Consider the following 21,770-nt stretch of genomic DNA (forward strand, 5'->3'; position numbering starts at 1 on the left):
ACGTAGTAGAATATTAACTGATTGTTGAGGAGGTTTATAACTCTACACAGTAGAATATTAACTGATAGTTAAGTAGATTTATAACTCTAAATAGTAGAATATTAACTGGTAGTTGAGGAGGTTTATAACTCTACATAGTAGAATATTAACTGATAGTTAAGTAGATTTATAACTCTATATAGTAGAATATTAACTGGTAGTTGAGGAGGTATATAACTCTACGTAGTAGAATATCAACTGACAGTTAAGGAGGTTTATAACTCTGCCCAGTAGAATATTAATTGACAGTTGATGAGGTTTATAACTCTACGTAAGAGAATATTATCTGGAAGAAAATTACATAGTAAAAAATTAGTTGACAATTGAGGAGGTTTATAACTCTACATAGTAGAATATTAACTGGTAGTTGAGAAGGTTTTTAACTCTACATAGTAGAATATTAGTTGACAGTTGAGGAGGTTTATAACTCTACATAGTAGAATATTAACTGGTAGTTGAGAAGGTTTTTAACTCTACATAGTAGAATATTAGTTGACAGTTGAGGAGGTTTATAACTCTACGTAGTAGAATATTAACTGCCAGTTGAGGATGTTTATAACTCTGCACAGTAGAATATTAATTGACAGTTGATGAGGTTTATAACTCTACGTAGTAGAATATTATCTGGAAGAAAATTACATAGTAAAAAATTAGTTGACAATTGAGGAGGTTTATAACTCTACGTAGTAGAATATTAACTGCCAGTTGAGGAGGTTTATAACTCTACATAGCAGAATATCAACTGACAGTTAAGGAGGTTTATAACTCTACGTAGTAGAATATCAACTGACACTTTAAGATGTTTATAACTCTACATAGTAGAATATTAATTGACAGTTGATGAGGTTTATAACTCTACGTAGTAGAATATTATCTGGTAGAAAATTACATAGTAGAAAATTAGTTGACAATTGAGGAGGTTTATAACTCTACGTAGTAGAATATTAACTGCCAGTTGAGGATGTTTATAGCTTTACATAGTAGAATATCAACTGACAGTTAAGGAGGTTTATAACTCTACATAGTAGAATATTAATTGACAGATGATGAGGTTTATAACTCTACGTAGTAGAATATCAAATGACAGTTAAGTATGTTTATAACTCTGCACAGTAGAATATTAATTGATAGTTGATGAGGTTTATAACTCTACGTAGTATAATATTATCTGGTAGAATATTACATAGTAGAAAATTAGTTGACAATTGAGGAGGTTTATAACTATACCTAGTAGAATATCAACTGACAGTTAAGGAGGTTTATAACTCTACATAGTAGAATATTAACTGACTGTTGAGGAGGTTTATAACTCTACATAATATAATATTAAGTGACAATTGAGGATGTTTATAACTCTACGTAGTAGATTAGTTGACAATTGAGGAGGTTTCTAACTCTACGTAGTAGAATATTAACTGATTGTTGAGGAGGTTTATAACTCTACATTGTAGAATATCAACTGGCAGTTAAGGACGTTTATAACTCTGCACAGTAGAATATTAATTGACAGTTGATGAGGTTTATAACTCTACGTAGTAGAATATTATCTGGTAGTTGAGGAGGTTTATAACTCTACATAGTAGAATAGTAACTGGTAGTTGAGGAGGTTTATAACTCTACATTGTAGAATATTAACTGCCAGTTGAGGAGGTTTATAACTCTACATAGCAGAATATCAACTGACAGTTAAGGAGGTTTATAACTCTACACAGTAGAATATTAACTGGTAGTTGAGGAGGTTTATAACTCTACATAGTAGAATATTAGTTGACAATTAAGGAGGTTTATAACTTTACATAGCAGAATATTAACTTATAGTTAAGTAGATTTATAACTTTACATAGTAGAATAGTAACTGGTAGTTGAGGGGGTTTATAACTCTACATAGTAGAATATTAGTTGACAATTCAGGAGGTTTATAACTCTACATAATATAATATTAAGTGACAATTGAGGAGATTTATAACTCTACGTAGTAGAAATTTAGTTGATAATTGAGGAGGTTTATAATTCTACGTAGTAGAATATTAACTGATGGTTGAGGAGGTTTATAACTCTACATTGTAGAATATTGACTGGTAGTTGAGGAGGTTTATAACTCTACATAGTAGAATATTAGTTGACAATTAAGGAGGTTTATAACTTTACATAGCAGAATATTAACTTATAGTTAAGTAGATTTATAACTTTACATAGTAGAATATTAACTGGTAGTTGAGGGGTTTATAACTCTACATAGTAGAATATTAGTTGACAATTCAGGAGGTTTATAACTCTACATAATATAATATTAAGTGACAATTGAGGAGGTTTATAACTCTACGAAATAGAATATTAGTTGACAATTGAGGAGGTTTATAACTCTACGTAGTAGAATATCAAATGACAGTTAAGGAGGTTTATAACTCTACATAGTAGAATATCAACTGACAGTTTAGGACGTTTATAACTCTACATAGTAGAATAATAATTGACAGTTGATGAGGTTTATAACTCTACATAGTAGAATATTAATTGACAGATGATGAGGTTTATAACTCTACGTAGTAGAATATTAACTAATAGTTGAGGATGTTTATAACTCTACATAATATAATATTAAGTGACAATTGAGGATGTTTATAACTCTACGATGTAGAATATTAGTTGACAATTGAGGAGTTTTATAACTCTACGTAGTAGAATATCAGATGACAGTTAAGGAGGTTTATAACTCTGCACAGTAGAATATTAATTGACAGTTGATGAGGTTTATAACTCTACGTAGTAGAATATTACCTGGTAGAAAATTACATAGTAGAAAATTAGTTGACAATTGAGGAGGTTTATAACTCTACGTAGTAGAATATTAACTGCCAGTTGAGGAGGTTTATAACTCTACGTAGTAGAATATTAAGTGACAATTGAGGAGATTTATAACTCTACGTAGTAGAATATTAGTTGACAATGGAGGAGGTTTATAACTCTACGTAGTAGAATATTAACTGATGGTTGAGGAGGTTTATAATTCCATACAGTAGAATATTAACTGATAGTTAAGTAGCTTTATAACTCTACATAGTAGAATATTAGTTGACAATTGAAAAGATTTATAACTCTACGTAGTAGAATATCAACTGACAGTTAAGGAGGTTTATAACTCTGCACAGTAGAAAATTAGTTGACAATTGAGGAGGTTTATAACTCTACGTAGTAGAATATTAACTGCCAGTTGATGAGGTTTATAACTCTACGTAGTAGAATATTATCTGGAAGAAAATTACATAGTAAAAAATTAGTTGACAATTGAGGAGGTTTATAACTCTACGTAGTAGAATATTAACTGCCAGTTGAGGAGGTTTATAACTCTACATAGCAGAATATCAACTGACAGTTAAGGAGGTTTATAACTCTACGTAGTAGAATATCAACTGACAGTTTAGGATGTTTATAACTCTACATAGTAGAATATTAATTGACAGTTGATGAGGTTTATAACTCTACGTAGTAGAATATTATCTGGTAGAAAATTACATAGTAGAAAATTAGTTGACAACTGAGGAGGTTTATAACTCTACGTAGTAGAATATTAACTGCCAGTTGAGGATGTTTATAACTTTACATAGTAGAATATCAACTGACAGTTAAGGAGGTTTATAACTCTACATAGTAGAATATTAATTGACAGATGATGAGGTTTATAACTCTACGTTGTAGAATATCAAATGACAGTTAAGTAGGTTTATAACTCTGCACAGTAGAATATTAATTGACAGTTGATGAGGTTTATAACTCTACGTTGTAGAATATTAACTGGTAGTTGAGGAGGTTTATAACTCTACGTAGTAGAATATTAACTGACAGTTGAGGAGTTTTATAACTCTACATAATATAATATTAAGTGACAATTGAGGAGGTTTATAACTCTACGTAATAGAATATTAGTTGACAATTGAGGAGGTTTATAACTCTACGTAGTAGAATATTAACTCCCCGTTGAGGAGGTTTATAACTCTACGTAGTAGAATATTAACTGACAGTTGAGGAGGTTTATAACTCTACATAATATAATATTAGGTGACAATTGAGGAGGTTTATAACTCTACGTAATAGAATATTAGTTGACAATTGAGGAGGTTTATAACTCTACGTAGTAGAATATTAACCGATTGTTGAGGAGGTTTATAACTCTACACAGTAGAATATTAACTAATAGTTAAGTAGATTTATAACTCTACATAGTAGAATATTAACTGCCAGTTGAGGAGGTTTATAACTCTACATAGCAGAATATCAACTGACAGTTAAGGAGGTTTATAACTCTACATAGTAGAATATCAACTGATAGTTAAGGAGGTTTATAACTCTACATAGTAGAATATTAATTGACAGTTGATGAGGTTTATAACTCTACGTAGTAGAATATTAACTTATAGTTAAGTAGTGTTATAATTTTACGTAGTAGTATATTAACTAACAGTTGAGGAGGTTTATAACTCTACATAATATAATATTAAGTGACAATTGAGGAGGTTTATAACTCTACGTAGTAGAATATTAACTGATTGTTGAGGAGGTTTATAACTCTACACAGTAGAATATTAACTGATAGTTAAGTAGATTTATAACTCTAAATAGTAGAATATTAACTGGTAGTTGAGGAGGTTTATAACTCTACGTAGTAGAATATTAACTGATTGTTGAGGAGGTTTATAACTCTACACAGTAGAATATTAACTGATAGTTAAGTAGATTTATAACTCTAAATAGTAGAATATTAACTGGTAGTTGAGGAGGTTTATAACTCTACATAGTAGAATATCAACTGACAGTTAAGGAGGTTTATAACTCTACACAGTAGAATATTAACTGATAGTTAAGTAGATTTATAACTCTATATAGTAGAATATTAACTGGTAGTTGAGGAGGTTTATAACTCTACGTAGTAGAATATCAACTGACAGTTAAGGAGGTTTATAACTCTGCCCAGTAGAATATTAATTGACAGTTGATGAGGTTTATAACTCTACATAGTAGAATAGTAACTGGTAGTTGAGAAGGTTTATAACTCTACATAGTAGAATATTAATTGACAGTTGAGGAGGTTTATAACTCTACGTAGTAGAATATTAACTGCCAGTTGAGGAGGTTTATAACTCTACACAGTAGAATATTATTTGACAGTTGATGAGGTTTATAACTCTACGTAGTAGAATATTATCTGGAAGAAAATTACATAGTAAAAAATTAGTTGACAATTGAGGAGGTTTATAACTCTACGTAGTAGAATATTAACTGCCAGTTGAGGAGGTTTATAACTCTACATAGTAGAATATTAATTGACAATTGAGGAGGTTTATAATTCTACATAGTAGAATATTAACTGACAGTTGAATCTCATAAAAGAGGCTTATAATGAGATTATAGATTTAGACTTTTTGATTAAGTTCTTTTCAACAGTAAATAAATAAACTAAAACAATGTGATTTCTAATACATCAAAAGTGTACTTTGATAATATAAAAACCTAAAGTCGTTATCTCGAATTAAAACTCTATCTGTTCTTATTTCGAGTTTTTGGAGAAGTTAAAGAAAATATCCTGTAATGTATCAATACTTAGTACACCAACCAATTTGTTTGTTTACTGAATTTTGCGAGATACACGAGGGCTATTTGCTCTAGTTGTTCGTAATATAGCAGTGAAAGACTCTAGGGAAGGCAGCTAGTCATCACCACCTACCGCTAACACTCAGGCTATTCCTGTCAGATCTAACAGTTAGATTTGATTGTCATTCTTATATCGCTGCTAGGGTATCAGAGTGTGGTGTATAACCTTTTTTTCTTTTAGCAGTAACTAACTGTACGTGATACTCTGAACCTCGGACCCATAGATCGACGCTATTACCACTAGTCTGCACAAATTTGCAAGGTCAGCTGGAGAAAACAGATACCCATAATGGGCACATCAAATATAGTCCATTGTGTATCTTTCTGCTTAATAAGAAACAAACAGAATAAAGAATGCTTCAATTAAAAAAGTGTTAAGCCTTTTCTGTTTTTTTTCGGAAATATCTGAATGAGGAAAAAACTGCCCACAAGGTGGCTACAGAAATTCTAGAATTCTGGCTACTTTGTCTTAGAGCGTGTCTGTTTATACTTTTATAAAAAACAAACAAACAAAGTACCAAAATCGGTAATTTATGTAACTCTATCCACTGTATAATTTCAATTTGGTTCTTAAAGCAATGTATCTATTGTAGTTTTTCAACTTTATATCTTACGCAGCTTTATCCACTGTAATCTTTCAACTTGGTATTGCAACTGTATCTACTGTAGATTTCCGTCTTCGTCGTTAGGACAATTATGTACATTGTAGTATCCGGTTTTATTTTTCAATGTAAATGCTTTTATTATGTTTATCTATGTATTTTTTACATTTTTTTAATAAGTGCTATTATATTTTTACAGTAAAGTTCGACATTATAAACTAAGCGCACTGTAGACGACAGTAACAATAAAACTAGCTAAGAAATTTTGTGAACAGATGTACAGTGTTTCTATATTATTTGTGAATTGTTCCACTTTTGAATCATTTTTCCTTTAACGCAAAATAGTCTTAAAGCTTGGAATTTTCGTAACATGTAATATATTGTTAAGAAGGTAAAACTCAGTAATGGATGTTGTTAAAATTAACAATGGTGAGAATTTTGCGTCATTAAGTGACACTAATAAACCTCCTTTGGCATCATTAAGAGAAAACGGTAACCATCTATTTCTTTCTTGCATCATTAAATGAAACGAATAACCCTCTTTGGTGTTATTTAATGGCAATATTAACCCTCTTTTGGCATCATTAAGTGACAGTAAAAACTCTTTTTCTTTCTACATCATTAAGTGATATTCATTTATTTGTTTTGAATTTCGCGCATAGCTATACGAGGGCTATCTGCGCTAGCCGTCCTTAATTTAGGACGCAATTCTCAGATTTCAAGTCGAGCGCTCCCTAACCGTCTGGTTATACCAGGCTACTGTTAAATGAGAATAGTAACCCTATTTTTACATCATTGACAGAAGGTTGTAACCCTATGTTAACCGTATTTTCTGCATAATTGACTGAAAGTTGTAACCCAAAAGTAACCCTATTTTTTGCATCATAGACTCAACGTTGTAACCACCCTCATGCACCATTAAGTGTAACTAGTAACTTTATTTTTGCGATAACGGCTGGATACTTATATGTGAAATTGAAAGGTGATATTGTTAAGTGAATTTGATGAACGGAGACTGTCAAGTCTGCTCAAAGTCACCACCAATAAAAGAAAAGAGCTACTAATACCGAAACCACGTGTTTTAGAGGAAAATAAAACTAGCAGTGTGTGTGTCTGTGACCCCTAGCGGCCGACGTGTCCAGTTTGTGAGTTCGAGGATTCGTGATTCTCGAGCTCTCCAAAACGTGGATCCTCACTTTGGAACAATGGATCTGCTACAATAACAATGGGCTCGGCATGGCCAGGTGGTTAAGACACTCTCCTCGTAAATCGAGGGTCGTGGGTTCGAATCCCGTCACACCAAACATGCTAGCCCTTTCAGCCACGGGGCGTTATAATGTAACAGACAATCCTGCTATTCGTTGGTAAAAGAGTTTCCCAAGAGTTAGCAGTAGGTGGTGATGAATAGTTGCTTTCCTTCTATAACTTACACTGCTAAATTAGGGACGGCTAGCGCAGATAGCCCTCGTGTAGTTTTGCGCAAAATCCAAAGAGAAACAAACAAGAAGGATATAAACCCTCGTATATGATGTTAACTAGCTGCTTTGCTAGCCTATAAGCACAACATTTAAGACGGCAAGGCACAAAATTTCCTTGTGTAGTAGTTTTGAACAAAATTTTGAAACAGATAAAACAAGAACACATAAAAAGTTCAACTGCTTCTAGTTTTTTACATCACCGATTAGTGACCAATACGTCTTTAACTTGTTCCAGGTAAGGAGCGTTTTGTAATTAGTGAAAGTGAAATTTTAATCTACGAAGGATTGTTCGTAAGAATTTGTAATAATATCATTATTATTCGTATATCTCTTAAAGACAATGGATTATTGGGTATTCGTTCGTAATACTTATTACGTGTAATAAGTGTAATTGTCAGATTAATAGTTTTCAGCTCATAAATTTTCTTGACTATTGAAAAACAGATTTTGTTTAATGTTCAGTTACACTAGCAAACATATGGTTTTAAGCTTATCAGTGATGGGGTGGACACCCGGTTAAAAAGTAACCAGTCATATGTCTTATGAGCAAAAATGTAAGAAATGATGTCCATTGGTTTCTGAACCTATAAATAAATCAATGAATCGAAGAACTGATTGCTGAATCTGTTTAATTCATGACATAATATGTGACTGATAGCAAGTCTAAACAACAGCTGTTTATAATCACATAGCAAACGCTTAACTGGTATTAAGATTATCCAAGATTAAATATTTGTAAATCTTCTCAGATTTATCAAACAATGGCTTTGTTTACAACGTTAAAATACGACGTTCAATACCCCTCCCCGATGGATACGGCAGATTGCCCAATGAAGCTTTGCTGCAAGAGAAGTAAATAAGATATAATTATGTGACATGTGCGTTTTCTTATACCAAAGCCACAATGGGCTATCTGCTGTGTTCGCCGAAAGCAGTCGAACTCATGATTTTAGCGTTGGAAATTCGAAGAGTTACCGCTGTCCCAACGGGGGACTGACTACGTGAAATAATGCTCCGTAAATCACAAAAATAAATGGGATTTGCATCATTTTTTTAAATGGGGAACACGATCTTGAAATAATATAGAGTTAGATATTTAAATCCTTGAGTAGAAGGTTCTAAAATACGGAACTGGAAGAAACTGCTGACGGAGTATCTGAAATACGGAACTGGAAGGAACTGCTGACGGAGTATCTGAAATACGGAAGTGGAAGGAACTGCTACCAGAATATCTGAAATACAGAACTAGAAGGAACTGTGCCAAAATATCTGAAATACGGAACTAGAAGGAACTGTTGCCGGAATATTTAAAATACGGAACTGGAAGGAACTGTTGCCGGAATATCTGAAATACGGAACTAGAAGGAACTGTTGCCAGAATATCTGAAATACGGAACTAGAAGGAACTGTTGCCAGAATATCTGAAATACGGAACTAGAAGGAACTGTGCCGGAATATCTGAAATACGGAACTAGAAGGAACTGTTGCCGGAATATTTGAAAAACGGAACTAGAAGGAACTGCTAACGGAGTATCTGAAATACGGAACTGGAAGGAACTGCTGCCAACAAGTTGGAAACAGAAAGTATCCGAAACATTGAGTACAACGACCTGTTGTCGGAATAATTGAAATATGTAACTATAAGGAACTGTTGCCGGAATATCTGAAAAGTTGAAACAAAAGAAATTATTTTGGAAAAATGTCTGAAACACTAAAATACATGTTTTACGTAAAATTCTGAAACTCAAATTAGTAGAAGCAGTGTCGAATCAGCTAAACACACACCCCTGGACACTAGAAATAGGTGGGGTTTCAACCCCACCTTACCACTTTTATCAAGAGCCATATTAATACCCAAACTTACCTGTGTGGAAATCAATAAAATGGTGAAACAGAAAGCAAAACTTAGAGAAAAGTCACGTTGGGTTATCTGGTGTATCCACCACGGGGAATTGAGCCCCAAAATTGTAGCTCAGGAGTCCATAAATTTACTTTAGTTCTATCGAGCAATAAAAAGTGAAAATCAAATACCAAGTGAGCACAAATAGGTTTCTTCATTAACATAAAACCAATGACTTAAATTCAGTCACAATAATAAAACACAACAGCGCAAGTGACAAAAATTGAAACAATAAGTTTTATATTTTCTAATGTGTACAAATTGATTAACGTTGAACTGGAAAATTTGATTAAAAACATATCTCGAAGAAGGCGCGAACTGGATAAACTCTTGCAAGAAAGTATACCAGAAACAAAGTTAATTTTTTATGTCCCCACTCCACGCTTTAGAGTCTGTGCTCCTGGGCCCGGACACAGTAGATAATCTGGCTATGAGTAGAAGGAATTCTTATCGGAAAGAATTTCAAACAGTTCTTTTTTTTTTTTTTTTTGGTGCAAAGAAATTCAATAAGTCACCTATACTTTGTCTACCACCGGAATTGAATGACGAATTTTTGCGTAGTAACACTTTAGACGTTTACCGTTAACCCTCGTTGAGGGGAATCAACCAATGGGAAAGAGTTACTGGTGAAAAAGTAGATAAACTTGTCCACAAGAACCTTAGGAGAGGATTTTAGCTTAGTCTAAGCTGTATATTCTCATTTAAATGCATTGTTTCATAAGAATTCTACAGACTGACCTGTTGCTTAGGGCTAATCTCAAAGGAAACTGATTAGATATCACTAAATTAAAGTCCTGTCAAAGTGAACACGATCTAGACAGGTCTATTTCACTCTTTGTCGTTTACGGGAAAATCAGTTAAAAGAAAAACATATATTTATGTGTATAGACTCCGAACTGAAATGTTTTTTATCAGTTTTAAGAGAGCGTTACGTCTTACTCAATTTATTATTATTTGTTTCTTACGATTTGAGAGTGATGAGGCACAGTGTTTCTCTAAGGAATTTCAAAACACAAATCTGTTTAAGTCTCTCGTAAATTTATGCCCCCAACCCCACAAAAAAAAAGTGCTCTTCCTTCTGCACATATCGCTCTGCTTTCGAGGATTTATCTCAGTTCAGAATAATAAAAATGATGAAATTTTTGTAGGAATAGCTGAACGTACAGCAGAGGTGGATATTGTAGGCCAGCCCCATACATTAGTGGTGCCGTTTAAAGTCAACACTCCGAGGCATATACAATCAGCCAATCAGCGAGCTGTACTGAGGTGATTTTTCATCCATTTGATTTACACGTTTACGTTTGACCCCTAACCAACCCTCCCCAAACAACGACAAGCTCGTGTTTCATCTCAAAGCCGCAGCTTGTCAAGTCGAGCAAAACGGTACCCCAGGGGATGAAGGGGGTAGGGGAAACTGGAAGGTTCACTACGTAACTTCCTGCTTCGAACATTTTCGAGATAAAGCTCGGGAAGGACGGGCCCTGAAAGTGAAGGCGGGAGTTACTGTTATCGCTACTGGCGGTATGTGGGGGCGCTCTCCGGGCCGGGCCAGCGAGTAAAGCTTATGGTTTGAACCCTGGCAGCTCGATATTTGATGTTGGTGGCGTGACGTGATTACGGATATACGAAACTGATTGCACCATACTACAAAGCCACGATCAGACCTCTCCTGCAGTGGATCTTAAATAGAGTCGAGAACAACGGACGGGTGTTCCAGTAACGAACACTGGCCTTCAGTTGTTTTCTTTATTGCTTTAGCCGGTTCATGACATCTTTGCCAGCTGTTCACGACCGTTTCCTTGACCACAACTAACCTCAAAATACTATCGAATACAAAAAGCCAATGGCTGTCTGATACCATTTCCACTTAACGTCCAGTTAGAGTAAGAGAAGCTGACGATTTTGTTGTTTTCGATCCTTGACCGAAACTGGCCGTTGTTTGTCCTGGCTCTTGACAAGGTTGAGTGGCTGTATCCGCTAATGGATTATCCTCAGCCCCGCTGCTAGATTCTCGCCATGCTTGCCAGTGCTGCATCTTCAGGCTCTGTTGGCACACCTTTTTCGGTAAAGGACATTCTAAACCTAACCAACCAAGAGGGTTTTGACGGCTTGGGATTTGACCAACAGAACTTTTTCTTCCCTTCAACCAACCTGGACAAAGTGTTTTTTGAAGACCCAACGGACAATAGCCTTCCACCTCTCACCCTGGGTCCACCGTCTCCCGCATCTTCCTCTCCCATCTACCTGCGAGACTTTAACCCCCAGCCGCCCATCATGACTCATACAACACCGCAAACTGCGCCTCCAATGACATCTCCTCACGTGCAAAGTCTGTCGCACCTATGTCCACCTTTTAGTCCTCCCCCGCTGTCAACACTGACACGCAGTATTATAACTACGGTTTAGTGAAGGGCTGGACGGAATGGGCTTTAGCAATCAGCCGATACCCCAACCACAAGTACGGCAGATGTCGGACAACCTTGCGTCCCTTCGAGCCTCTGCGACTGTTAAAAGTAAGTTTTCTAAGGTTTCTTTTAAAATTGCTGAATATTGTAACAGACGTTCCAGTCGCAATATCAAACTAAAGACTCGAGGTCAGACACAATAATATTTCACAGGTAGAATGTATTTGAAAAATAGTGGCTAACGCCTCTGAAGGTTTATTAAACGACAGCAGTGAAACTTTGCATTTAAAGCACAAATGTTACAAATTTAAAACCTTTCAACTTTGACTTACAAGTCCTTCTAACTGACTCTAGCTACTTGAAAACCGTTGCTTTACGATGTCCACAGTGGTGATTGGTAACATTCACTGCTTTGCTGATAACAAAACTGATATACTCAATCTGTGACGTAAGTTTTTAACAACGTTATCATAAAATACAATCAGAGTATTCTATAACGGTTCAATGTAATATTTATAAAAATACAGTCATCTAACGTATCATTATTACAGTGCTGAGAATATTATCTCCCAGATGGAAATTTTTATTTGCTAACACTGCTTTAATGTATCCAGTTGCTGCTCCTGGTGTCTTCTAACACCATAGTATACATATATATATCAGGTCACTGTTGTCTTTCAACAACACACACGTACCAAGCTATTGTCGTCTTCTAAAACCATACTATATATTAGTATAGTGTCGTCTTCTAACACCATAGTAGTTATTAGTCTATTGTTGTCTCCTAAAACCTTATTATACATCAGTCTGTCTGTCGTCTTCTAGTACCATACTATATATCACGTTATCGTTGTCTTCTAACACCGTACTATATATCACTTTATCGTTGTCTTCTAACACCATACTATTTTTCAGTCTATTGTTGTCTTCTAACACTATACCACGTATCAGGATATTATTGTTTTCTAACACCATACCATTTATCAGGTTATTGTTGTCTTCTAACACCATACTATATGTCAAGCTATTTTTGTCTTCTAATACCATGCAACATATTCTAACACAGCTACTCTATATTATGTCATCTTTGTTCAGGCTTCATTTCTCATTGTTGTTTACCAACATCGTACTATGTATCAGGACATTGTGACTTACTAGCTTTACTGTCATATATTAGGTTATTAAAATACAAGATATCAGATTAATGTTTATGTTGTTTATCAAGTTACTCTTAACACAACTTCTATGTAACAGATCACTGTTCTATTTTGCTTATTAAGTTATTGTTGTCTCTTAACACCACTCCTATGTAACAAGTCACTGTTGTATGTTGTTTATAAAGTTATTGTTGTCTCTTAACACCACTCCTATGTAACAAGTTACTGTTGTATGTTGTTTATAAAGTTATTGTTGTCTCTTAACACCACTCCTATTTAACAAGTCACTGTTGTATGTTGTTTATAAAGTTATTGTTGTCTCTTAACACCACCCTATGTAACAGGTCATTGTTATCAACTGATACCATTGTCATGCAAAATGCAACTAACGTGTCATAACAATACCTTGTTTAGAAATAATCTATAAAAAAAGGTGTTGATATAGCACTGATAAAGGTAATACAGTAATATCCTTCAGACAGTATTATGTGAAATATAAAAATTACTCAAATCAATTATTATATGGCTCCTGTTACTTAAAACGTGAACTCTATTCTATATCTGTAATGAATATCACATAGTTTAAGATAAAGCATTTCACGCAGCTAAACGTTACGACAATACTTTCAAACAATAAGGCGTTGCATTCGTGATAACCTTACCTATCAATAAATATAAACGATAACATAGTTATAATGATAAAGGTAATGTTAATACCATAATATCCCTACAGGTTTAACATTTCTTATCTTACAATGTAAATTGCTAAATAAAACAGTTTATATCTTATGTCCTATCTCTCAAAGCCTGAACTCTAAATAGGCATTAGGTACCACGAAAACAATGTAACTTAAGTGTAATATTACACTTCTCAAATTTAGAACGACGCGTCACAATATGTGAGATTAGGAGAAGTTATAATTTACATCGGACCACATGAAAAAGATCCCTTTTTCCGTGCACAGTTTGATAAATATCTCAGGTGAACGTTTACTGATTTTAATAACCAATCTATTATTTCTCAGTTAATGTTCAATGCAGTTAATATAACCTTTACTCACTCTAAAATTTTCTAAAATGAATAAAAGTAAAAAGTCGAGTACATTACCACAACAATAATTTACTTAACAATAGTCACCTAAGTATTATCACACCTTTATTTAAAGTGTTAACACTGTTTCAGATTTGAAGGTGTACTTTACCTTTCCAATCACTGAACACAACAATAACATCAAAGGAATGGACACAGACCTGAACAATAGAACAAGCTTAACGTATACAGCTCAGATCGCATGATCACAATGAATAATTAGCCGGTAACCAGATCTGTTGCATGATGCCACTGAACAATGCATTCAACATTAACGTTCCTTGCGTCGGTTTTCTGATACAACTTAACATTATAAACTACAGCATCACATTTCTGGTAGTAAGATAGCAAGCACCGTCATTACGTCATTTATCCAACTCATGATGACAATAAAAATTGGAATTTTGAGTTGAAAAGATCCCCTTGCTTAGAGAAAACAAATCTCCATACACAATCAAAAAGTGAATTCTCATAAAGGCATATCAGTAGGAGATACTGTTCCACCTATACAACAGCTTGCCGTGGATGAAACTGATCCATTCTAGGATACAGAAGAACATTAGTACACACGTGTCTGAAGATCTGCGCTCAGACACGCCAGTGAAAGACTGGGCAGTAGCAAAGTACAGGAGAGGTAAATATATGCGAACGTTTAGCTGAGCCCTCTTAGACCGGTCGTCCCGTGGTCCTCAATATGAAGCACTTCCAAACCACTAAAGCATGAGAATGAATGAAGAGAGGTTCTTGGCTAAGGAGACAGCCGCTGGCGAGAGCTAATAACGAGAAGAACACATGTTGTCGAGGGGAAACTCTTCAATGAAATGGAAGAAGATGATGATGGCCCATTTAGAAAGGACTCTTAGGACACAAAAATAAGCAATCTGACTGATTTATGTGGAGAGTTCGTTCAGATTCAAACTTAATGCAATTCCTCTGTGGTTACGCCTCAGTAAACCTGTCACTACTTCGACGTGTATCACTACAACTTTTATTGTATATACACACACACATTACCTTGATAGAGTGCCTCAAAATGAAAAGCCCATTAAGAAAAGAAACTGCATCAGTTGTCTATTTAAAAACTTAAACCACATTAGCGTGATCAAAACGTGTTGTATAACAAATGAACTTCTGTATAGAAGTTTCAACAGCTTCAGGCCACTAACCTATAAGTCCCTTTAGTGATAATAATGAATCGAAGGTATAAGAGATTATTAACGCCTGAAATCTCTCTCAACATGATCAAAGTGGACAATTTACGAGTTAGACTTTCAAAACTCAGTGTTCAGCATGATCATAATGAATTTTATAATAGTTAAACTTAATGTAGCAATGTTGTATCGCGTTGGTAACCCTTAAACCATCTCATCATGGCTATGATAAACTGTATAACAACAAAAATAGCCTAAAGTGGGACAAATTCACATGTACAACACTTGAATCAGTTGATGATTGTTGTAGAGCGTTATCGAAAGTGGTTTAAAAATAGATGCGACATTCGAATGGTGACTGTAAAAGAAACAAGCCAATAAAAGAAGGACGCTATTTCATCTAGAAATACTGAGAGAGCACATATTTTAGTGATCGAAAATCGTGGTAAAGCATAACAAACAAAAGTGAACCGAATATGTCTGTACAAGACTCACAATAGCCTGTAACAAATAAAGGTGTTGCTACACGTTAGACTCACAATAGCCAGTAACAAATAAAGGTGTCGTAACACGTAAGAATCACAATAGCCAGTAACAAATAAAGGTGTTGCTACACGTTAGACTCACAATAACTTGTAACAAATAAAGGTGTTGCTACACGTTAGACTCACAACAGCCAGTAACAAATAAATGAGTTGTTACACGTAAGACTCACGATAGCCAGTAACAAATAAAGATGTTACTACACGTATTTACCCAATTCCAATATTTAGGTGACAACAAAGTAGAAGTAAAAATATTATTAACTAACATACGAAAAGGTAAACTTTAAACTGGACATAAGGAACTAATATAGTGCGTAAAAACCAGACAAATGGATGGAAAGAGAGATTAATAGACAGATGAAAAATTAATTTTCAACGTAGGCATGAAAAACACAAATAGAGAGATAGACAGAAGAATTTGTAAACTGAAGCATGGACAGGCGAAACCGATACACAGATAGAAATAGAGACAGACAAACAAAAGATAGGGTATTTGGAACATTCGCTCATATACATTTCCAAATTATCAGTTTAACACTAGCTTATTAACTGCACGGATCTTAACAACTGCATCTGTAATCTCTCTCTTTGTTGTTGTTGTTTTTTTCAATGCCAACATAAGTCTTTTTAAATCGTGTAGATAAACCAGTGATACTGTAAAATGATATCTAGGATTAATTTTCCTTCACATGCACGGGTAGGAACTTCTCCTGGTTTCAGTTTCACTGTATTTCCTACTGTTCTATATGTTCGCTGCCTTTGAAGAACATAAACTATACGTATCAAGTTCCTGGCTGTGACTTAGACCTATAAAAGAAATCTGGTTTGAACTTCGAGCATAGCTACACGAGGGCTATCTGCGATAGCCGTCTTTAATTTAGTAGTTATAGATTGGAAGGGAAGCGACTAGTCGACAGACTCACCGCCAACTAGTGGACTACTCTTTTACCAACGGATAGTGGGATTGACGGTAACATTATAACGCCTCCGCGACTGAGATGGCGGGTATGTTCGGTGACGGGGATTCAACCCTGCATCCGTCAGACTTGGTGTCGAGCGCCTTACCCATGAGGCCGAAACAAATTTTATTGAAATACGTGTTTATGTTAATCAATGAACCAACGAGATAATATAAAAGCGTTTGAGTTGGAGGGCTGATTGTAGATTTTTTTTTAGGCCTAATGTAGCTCAATGATTTAGTTGAAAATGTGCATTGAATTAGCAACGAAATACGATCAAGAGCAAAATCAGTTCCTGAATTAGAGTAGGCGTAAGTAGAATGTAATAATCATTGATGTGGAAATAGATTAAAAATAACAGCAACAAAACTCTGTATGTAAAGGAAAGTTATTAATTAATTACTGACTTGGAGTTTAGCTTGAAAACTACAACTAACGTGACTGGCAGGTGCGGATAGAGTGGTCAATAATGGACAGGTGAAAGGTGAAAGGAAATAAAATAACAACCATACGTAATAATAAATATTGGTATTGTAAGTGATTTAAATTACTTATAACTGTAAATAACTATGCGTGTCATCTTCCGAGTGAATCATCTGTGTTAAGGTGAGTGGGTCTCTGTGGTGTGTTTATCGCTACATATGAGCTTGAAGGATTTAGACAACACCAGAAATGTTTTAATCACACAACACTTTTCATGCAGTCTTCTCATGTCCTGATTTGATTTTGAGACGATGTTTCAGGTTCTGTGGTGACTCTTTCACTAGTGACTGGGTGACATTTTGGGTTCTAGTGACTGGGTGACATTTTGGGTTCTACGTTGATTGCATAGTGAGAAGTTAAGCTAAAATTATGGATTCTACACTGACTCCTTTCTCAAGGATTGAGTTACAGTTCTAGGTTATATACTGACTCCTTCATTAAGGACTGAGTTACAGTTCTGGGTTATATGATGACTGCTTTATGAAGGAAACCAATACATTGTCTCAACACCAAATTACGACAGTGTTGAACACAGTCATCATTTCAGTTACACTTCCCAAATCCACACTGAAAAAATATTTGACTTTTGAGTTTTAATGTAACTGTAAAATATTCACACTTTTTCTATAAACAAAATTAATTAATCATTAAGTTCATTGACTTGGCTAGTTTGTCATGTATGTTCTACTATATACCTTCATATTTTTTTTTTTGTTTTTATTCAAGACATAAAAGAAGTTATTCTAATTATTATTATTTGTTTGTCGAACACAAAGTTTCACGATGGGATGTTATCGCTTAGTCTCGATGTAACCATATTTAATCTGCAGATCACCAAATCGATTAAAAATCTGTTGAGCATGACAATGGTTAGGCGTGTCTGGGGTTTGAATTCGAAGGTTCATGGTTCTCAACCTATTACTATTTTGGTGATGTAGGTGCGGTATAAAAATGATAGGTAAACTCCTACCACTCGGTCATACATGAGATAGCGGTTGGTACTCTTGATTTAATGCATTTCTTTTAATCTGTCAGTAAAATTAGGGTAAGCTTTACCAGAACATCTTATGTATAGTTTTCTTTGTGATATTGCTAAACAAACAAGGCCTTCTTGAACTGCTTGTTGTCAGAACGTGCATAATCAGGCTTAGTTAATTTTAGTTTTCATTATTCTCCGCATTCACAATACAACTTGGAAATTCCAGTATCTGATCCTGGCTGCTGATCCGAAGGTCCAAGTTCACTCCAAGTTTTCAGCTGTGGGGGGTATTACGAAAATGGCAGTAACTTCCTTTATTTGATGTAATGAGCCGACAAAGTAATTATGGTGGTAGGTGTTGCTAACTGGTTGTCCTCCTTTTGGTCGTTCGTTGGAAATTCCAGTTCCTAATCGAGTTAGTTTGTGACGAATTCTTGGGTCACATACCTACAATTGTTTTATGAACTGTAAAACTAACGGACATGGTCTTTCACCTCGCGTGTTAGCTGAAATTTAATGTGCATTTTGTACTATTTTAATGTCACACGTGCGAGCGTATATATACTATAAAGTATGTTTGTTACAAATATGGCTTGGCCTTTAGGGACGCTCGGCTCCTAATCTGTGGAGTCGCGAGTTCGAATCTTGTCACTGAATATTTCCGCTTTTTCAGCCGTGGAGATGTTATAATGTAATGGTCAATCCGACTTTGAATTGGTAAAAGAGTTAGCAGTGGATGATTTTGACTGGTCTCCTTTCTTTTAGTCTGCCACTTTTCAATTTAAGGACGATTAGCGCGAAAACCCGAAAACAATATAAAAAAAAACAGTTATAGAAATATGTATTTGTGTCATGATGCATATTCAATATGAAGCTCCTGCCTACACCTTCAGAAAGCGCTCGTGTTACTGAAAGTTTGGTTTCTGAAAATGTTCAGGTTATTGAAGGTCTGCCTCTGAAAATCATTCGGATTATGAAGAAACTGCGTTCGAAAGGCATTCGAAACATGTGATTTTGTTCTCTGGTATATTTGGTTTTGGTTTTGTTTCTTTTATGTTACATGATTTTTAAAATGAAGTTTGATGAAATTATTGTTTGGTTTTTCTGAATTTCGCCTAAAGCTACACGAGGGCTATCTGCGATAGCCACCCCTAATTTAGCAGTATAAGACTAGAGGGAAGACAGCTAGTCACCACCACCCACCGCCAATTCTTGGGCTACTCTTTTACCAACGAATAGTGGGATTGAGCGTCACATTATAACGACCCGCGGATGAAAGGGTGAGCACGTTCGGTGTAACAGGGATTCGAACCAGCGATCCTCAGATTACGAGTCGAGTGCCTTAACCATCTGGCCATGCTGGGCCAATCAAATTATTAATATCGATGTATCAGCTTAAGGGGTAATATTTGTGACAAGATTTTGTATCCAATATACGTATATTGAATGGTTTTGAAATTTTAAAAAATCGAATGTGTAACCCCACTAAAATACCAATACACAAACGCAAATGTATTACTGTTCGTATTAAATGCAATTCACTACAGTTTATTGTAAGGATGGGCGATTTATTGAATACTAAAACTTATTTGATAGCTCGTGTTAATTTGTTTTTCAAATACTTTTCCTAAACTATTCATATATCAAACTACTTGTGGGGCTTATGACTTTATTCGTTCAGGGAGAGTACCCCGCTAGTACAGCGGTAAGTCTACGGATTTACAACGCCAAAATCAGGGGTTCATTTTCCCTTGGTGGACTCAGCAGATAGCCCCATGTGGTTTTGCTATAATAAAACATACACAAACATACTCGTTCAGGAAAACAATCGTGGTATACAAACCTCATAGATGCTTAACACAAATATCAGAGTTAGTGCAATTACTGCTGGCGTCCCCTATGTGTTTTACATAGGAAATAAATGATCTAATCCAATATGTTTTAGACAGTTCGTTTTGCGTTGTATTTAACGGAAAGTGATGAAATATAAATATCCTCCCCCGTAGTGAATAGTATAAAAACCCATAACAGTTATTTAAGGATTAATTAAGCTTTAACCATTAAGTAGTGTTTCTAAATAAAAGTTTTAAAATTTAGATATATTTTAGTTATTAGATATTAGTTTACGCAGTAAACTGAATATTTTCCACTCTGATTTGCGTGAGGTTTTCTCAGCAGCACGTTTCGAAACGTCCTGCTCCCAAGTTTAGTTCCAAGTTTACCTCGAATGCATTCTCACGTGCGCTGAATTTTTTAAAATCAGAATCTTCATAGGAAAATAAGCATCATATCTAGAACAACCCTAATCCTCTGAAAACATGTTGTAACCCTTGTCTAGAACAACCCTAATTCTCTGAAAACATGTAATCCTTGTCTAGAACAACTATAATCCTCTTAAAACATGTAATTCTTGTCTAGAACAACGCTAATCCTCTGAAAACATGTTGTAAACCTTGTCTAGAACAACTCTAATCCTCTTAAAACATGTAATTCTTATCTAGAACAACCCTAATCCTCTGAAAACATGTTGTAATCCTTGTCTAGAATAACCTTAATCCTTTAAAACATGTAATCCTTGTCTAGAACAACCCTAAACCTCTAGAAACATGTTGTAATCCTTGTCTAGAACAACCCTAATCCTCTAAAAACGTGTTGTAATCTTTGTCTAGAACAACCCTATTCCTCTGAAAACATGTTCTAATCCTTGTTAAACACATACAAAAAATGTAATTTCTCCGATGAAAAAACTATAAATGATTCTTAGAGTTTTTTTGTGGGTTTTTTTCACGACACTTCGTGCGTTACTCAAGTCTCATTTGAAATATGATCCTTTAGGCTTAACTCTGTAAATAAGATGTTAAAATAATTGACTATCTTGAACTACTCCAGAAGCTAAAGTGTTTGGTTAAAAAAAACAACAAAAAACTTGGGTCGTCAAAAGGAGATCATCAATTGAATAGTCCAACTGATTAAAACTTTCAACAAAATTGTTTTCTGTTTTGAAATGTCAGGTAATATAGTTAAAAATTACCACAAGAAGCAGGAGGGGGATAAAGACAAACAAGCTGATTGGATAATATTATGAGAAACACGGTTTAGTCCACATGTCAACTTCCTTTCCTCTCTTTCTCTTTGTAAGCATTTTTTGAATATTTTACTTTCAGCTTTAAATTGTTTTCTGATGCGGTTCCAAGTTTCAGTTTGAATATCTGGATTTATTTTTAATTGAAATTAATTTGGGGGAAAGAGGGAAGTTGAAAGAAAACAAACAACGATTTAAAATGTACCCAGATTTAGATAATATGTTTCAAAGCCCACACACAAAATATCACCCTA

The 21,770-nt window shown here is 34.8% G+C and overlaps 1 protein-coding gene and 1 long non-coding RNA gene across 3 annotated transcripts in view; both read left to right on the top strand.

Annotated features, from left to right (window-relative positions):
- The window catches only part of LOC143257388 (uncharacterized), a 30,252-nt gene extending 23,857 nt beyond the window's left edge, over positions 1-6,395 (top strand). The window contains exon 3 of one of the 2 annotated variants that reach the window (XR_013031832.1): positions 5,867-6,395. This is a non-coding gene — a long non-coding RNA (uncharacterized LOC143257388). The remainder of the gene's footprint in view (positions 1-5,866) is intronic. The other variant, XR_013031833.1, reaches the window with a different exon arrangement.
- Positions 6,396-11,573: 5,178 nt separating this feature from the next.
- LOC143257884 (uncharacterized) overlaps positions 11,574-21,770 on the top strand; it is a 38,814-nt gene continuing 28,617 nt past the window's right edge. The window contains exons 1-2 of the mRNA XM_076516909.1: positions 11,574-12,070; positions 14,833-14,951. Coding sequence (XP_076373024.1) covers positions 11,682-12,070; positions 14,833-14,951 — 508 coding nt within the window. The 5' untranslated portion in view covers positions 11,574-11,681. The remainder of the gene's footprint in view (positions 12,071-14,832; positions 14,952-21,770) is intronic.

Source organism: Tachypleus tridentatus, chromosome 7, assembly GCF_004210375.1.
Source record: "Tachypleus tridentatus isolate NWPU-2018 chromosome 7, ASM421037v1, whole genome shotgun sequence".
NCBI lineage: Eukaryota > Metazoa > Arthropoda > Merostomata > Xiphosura > Limulidae > Tachypleus > Tachypleus tridentatus.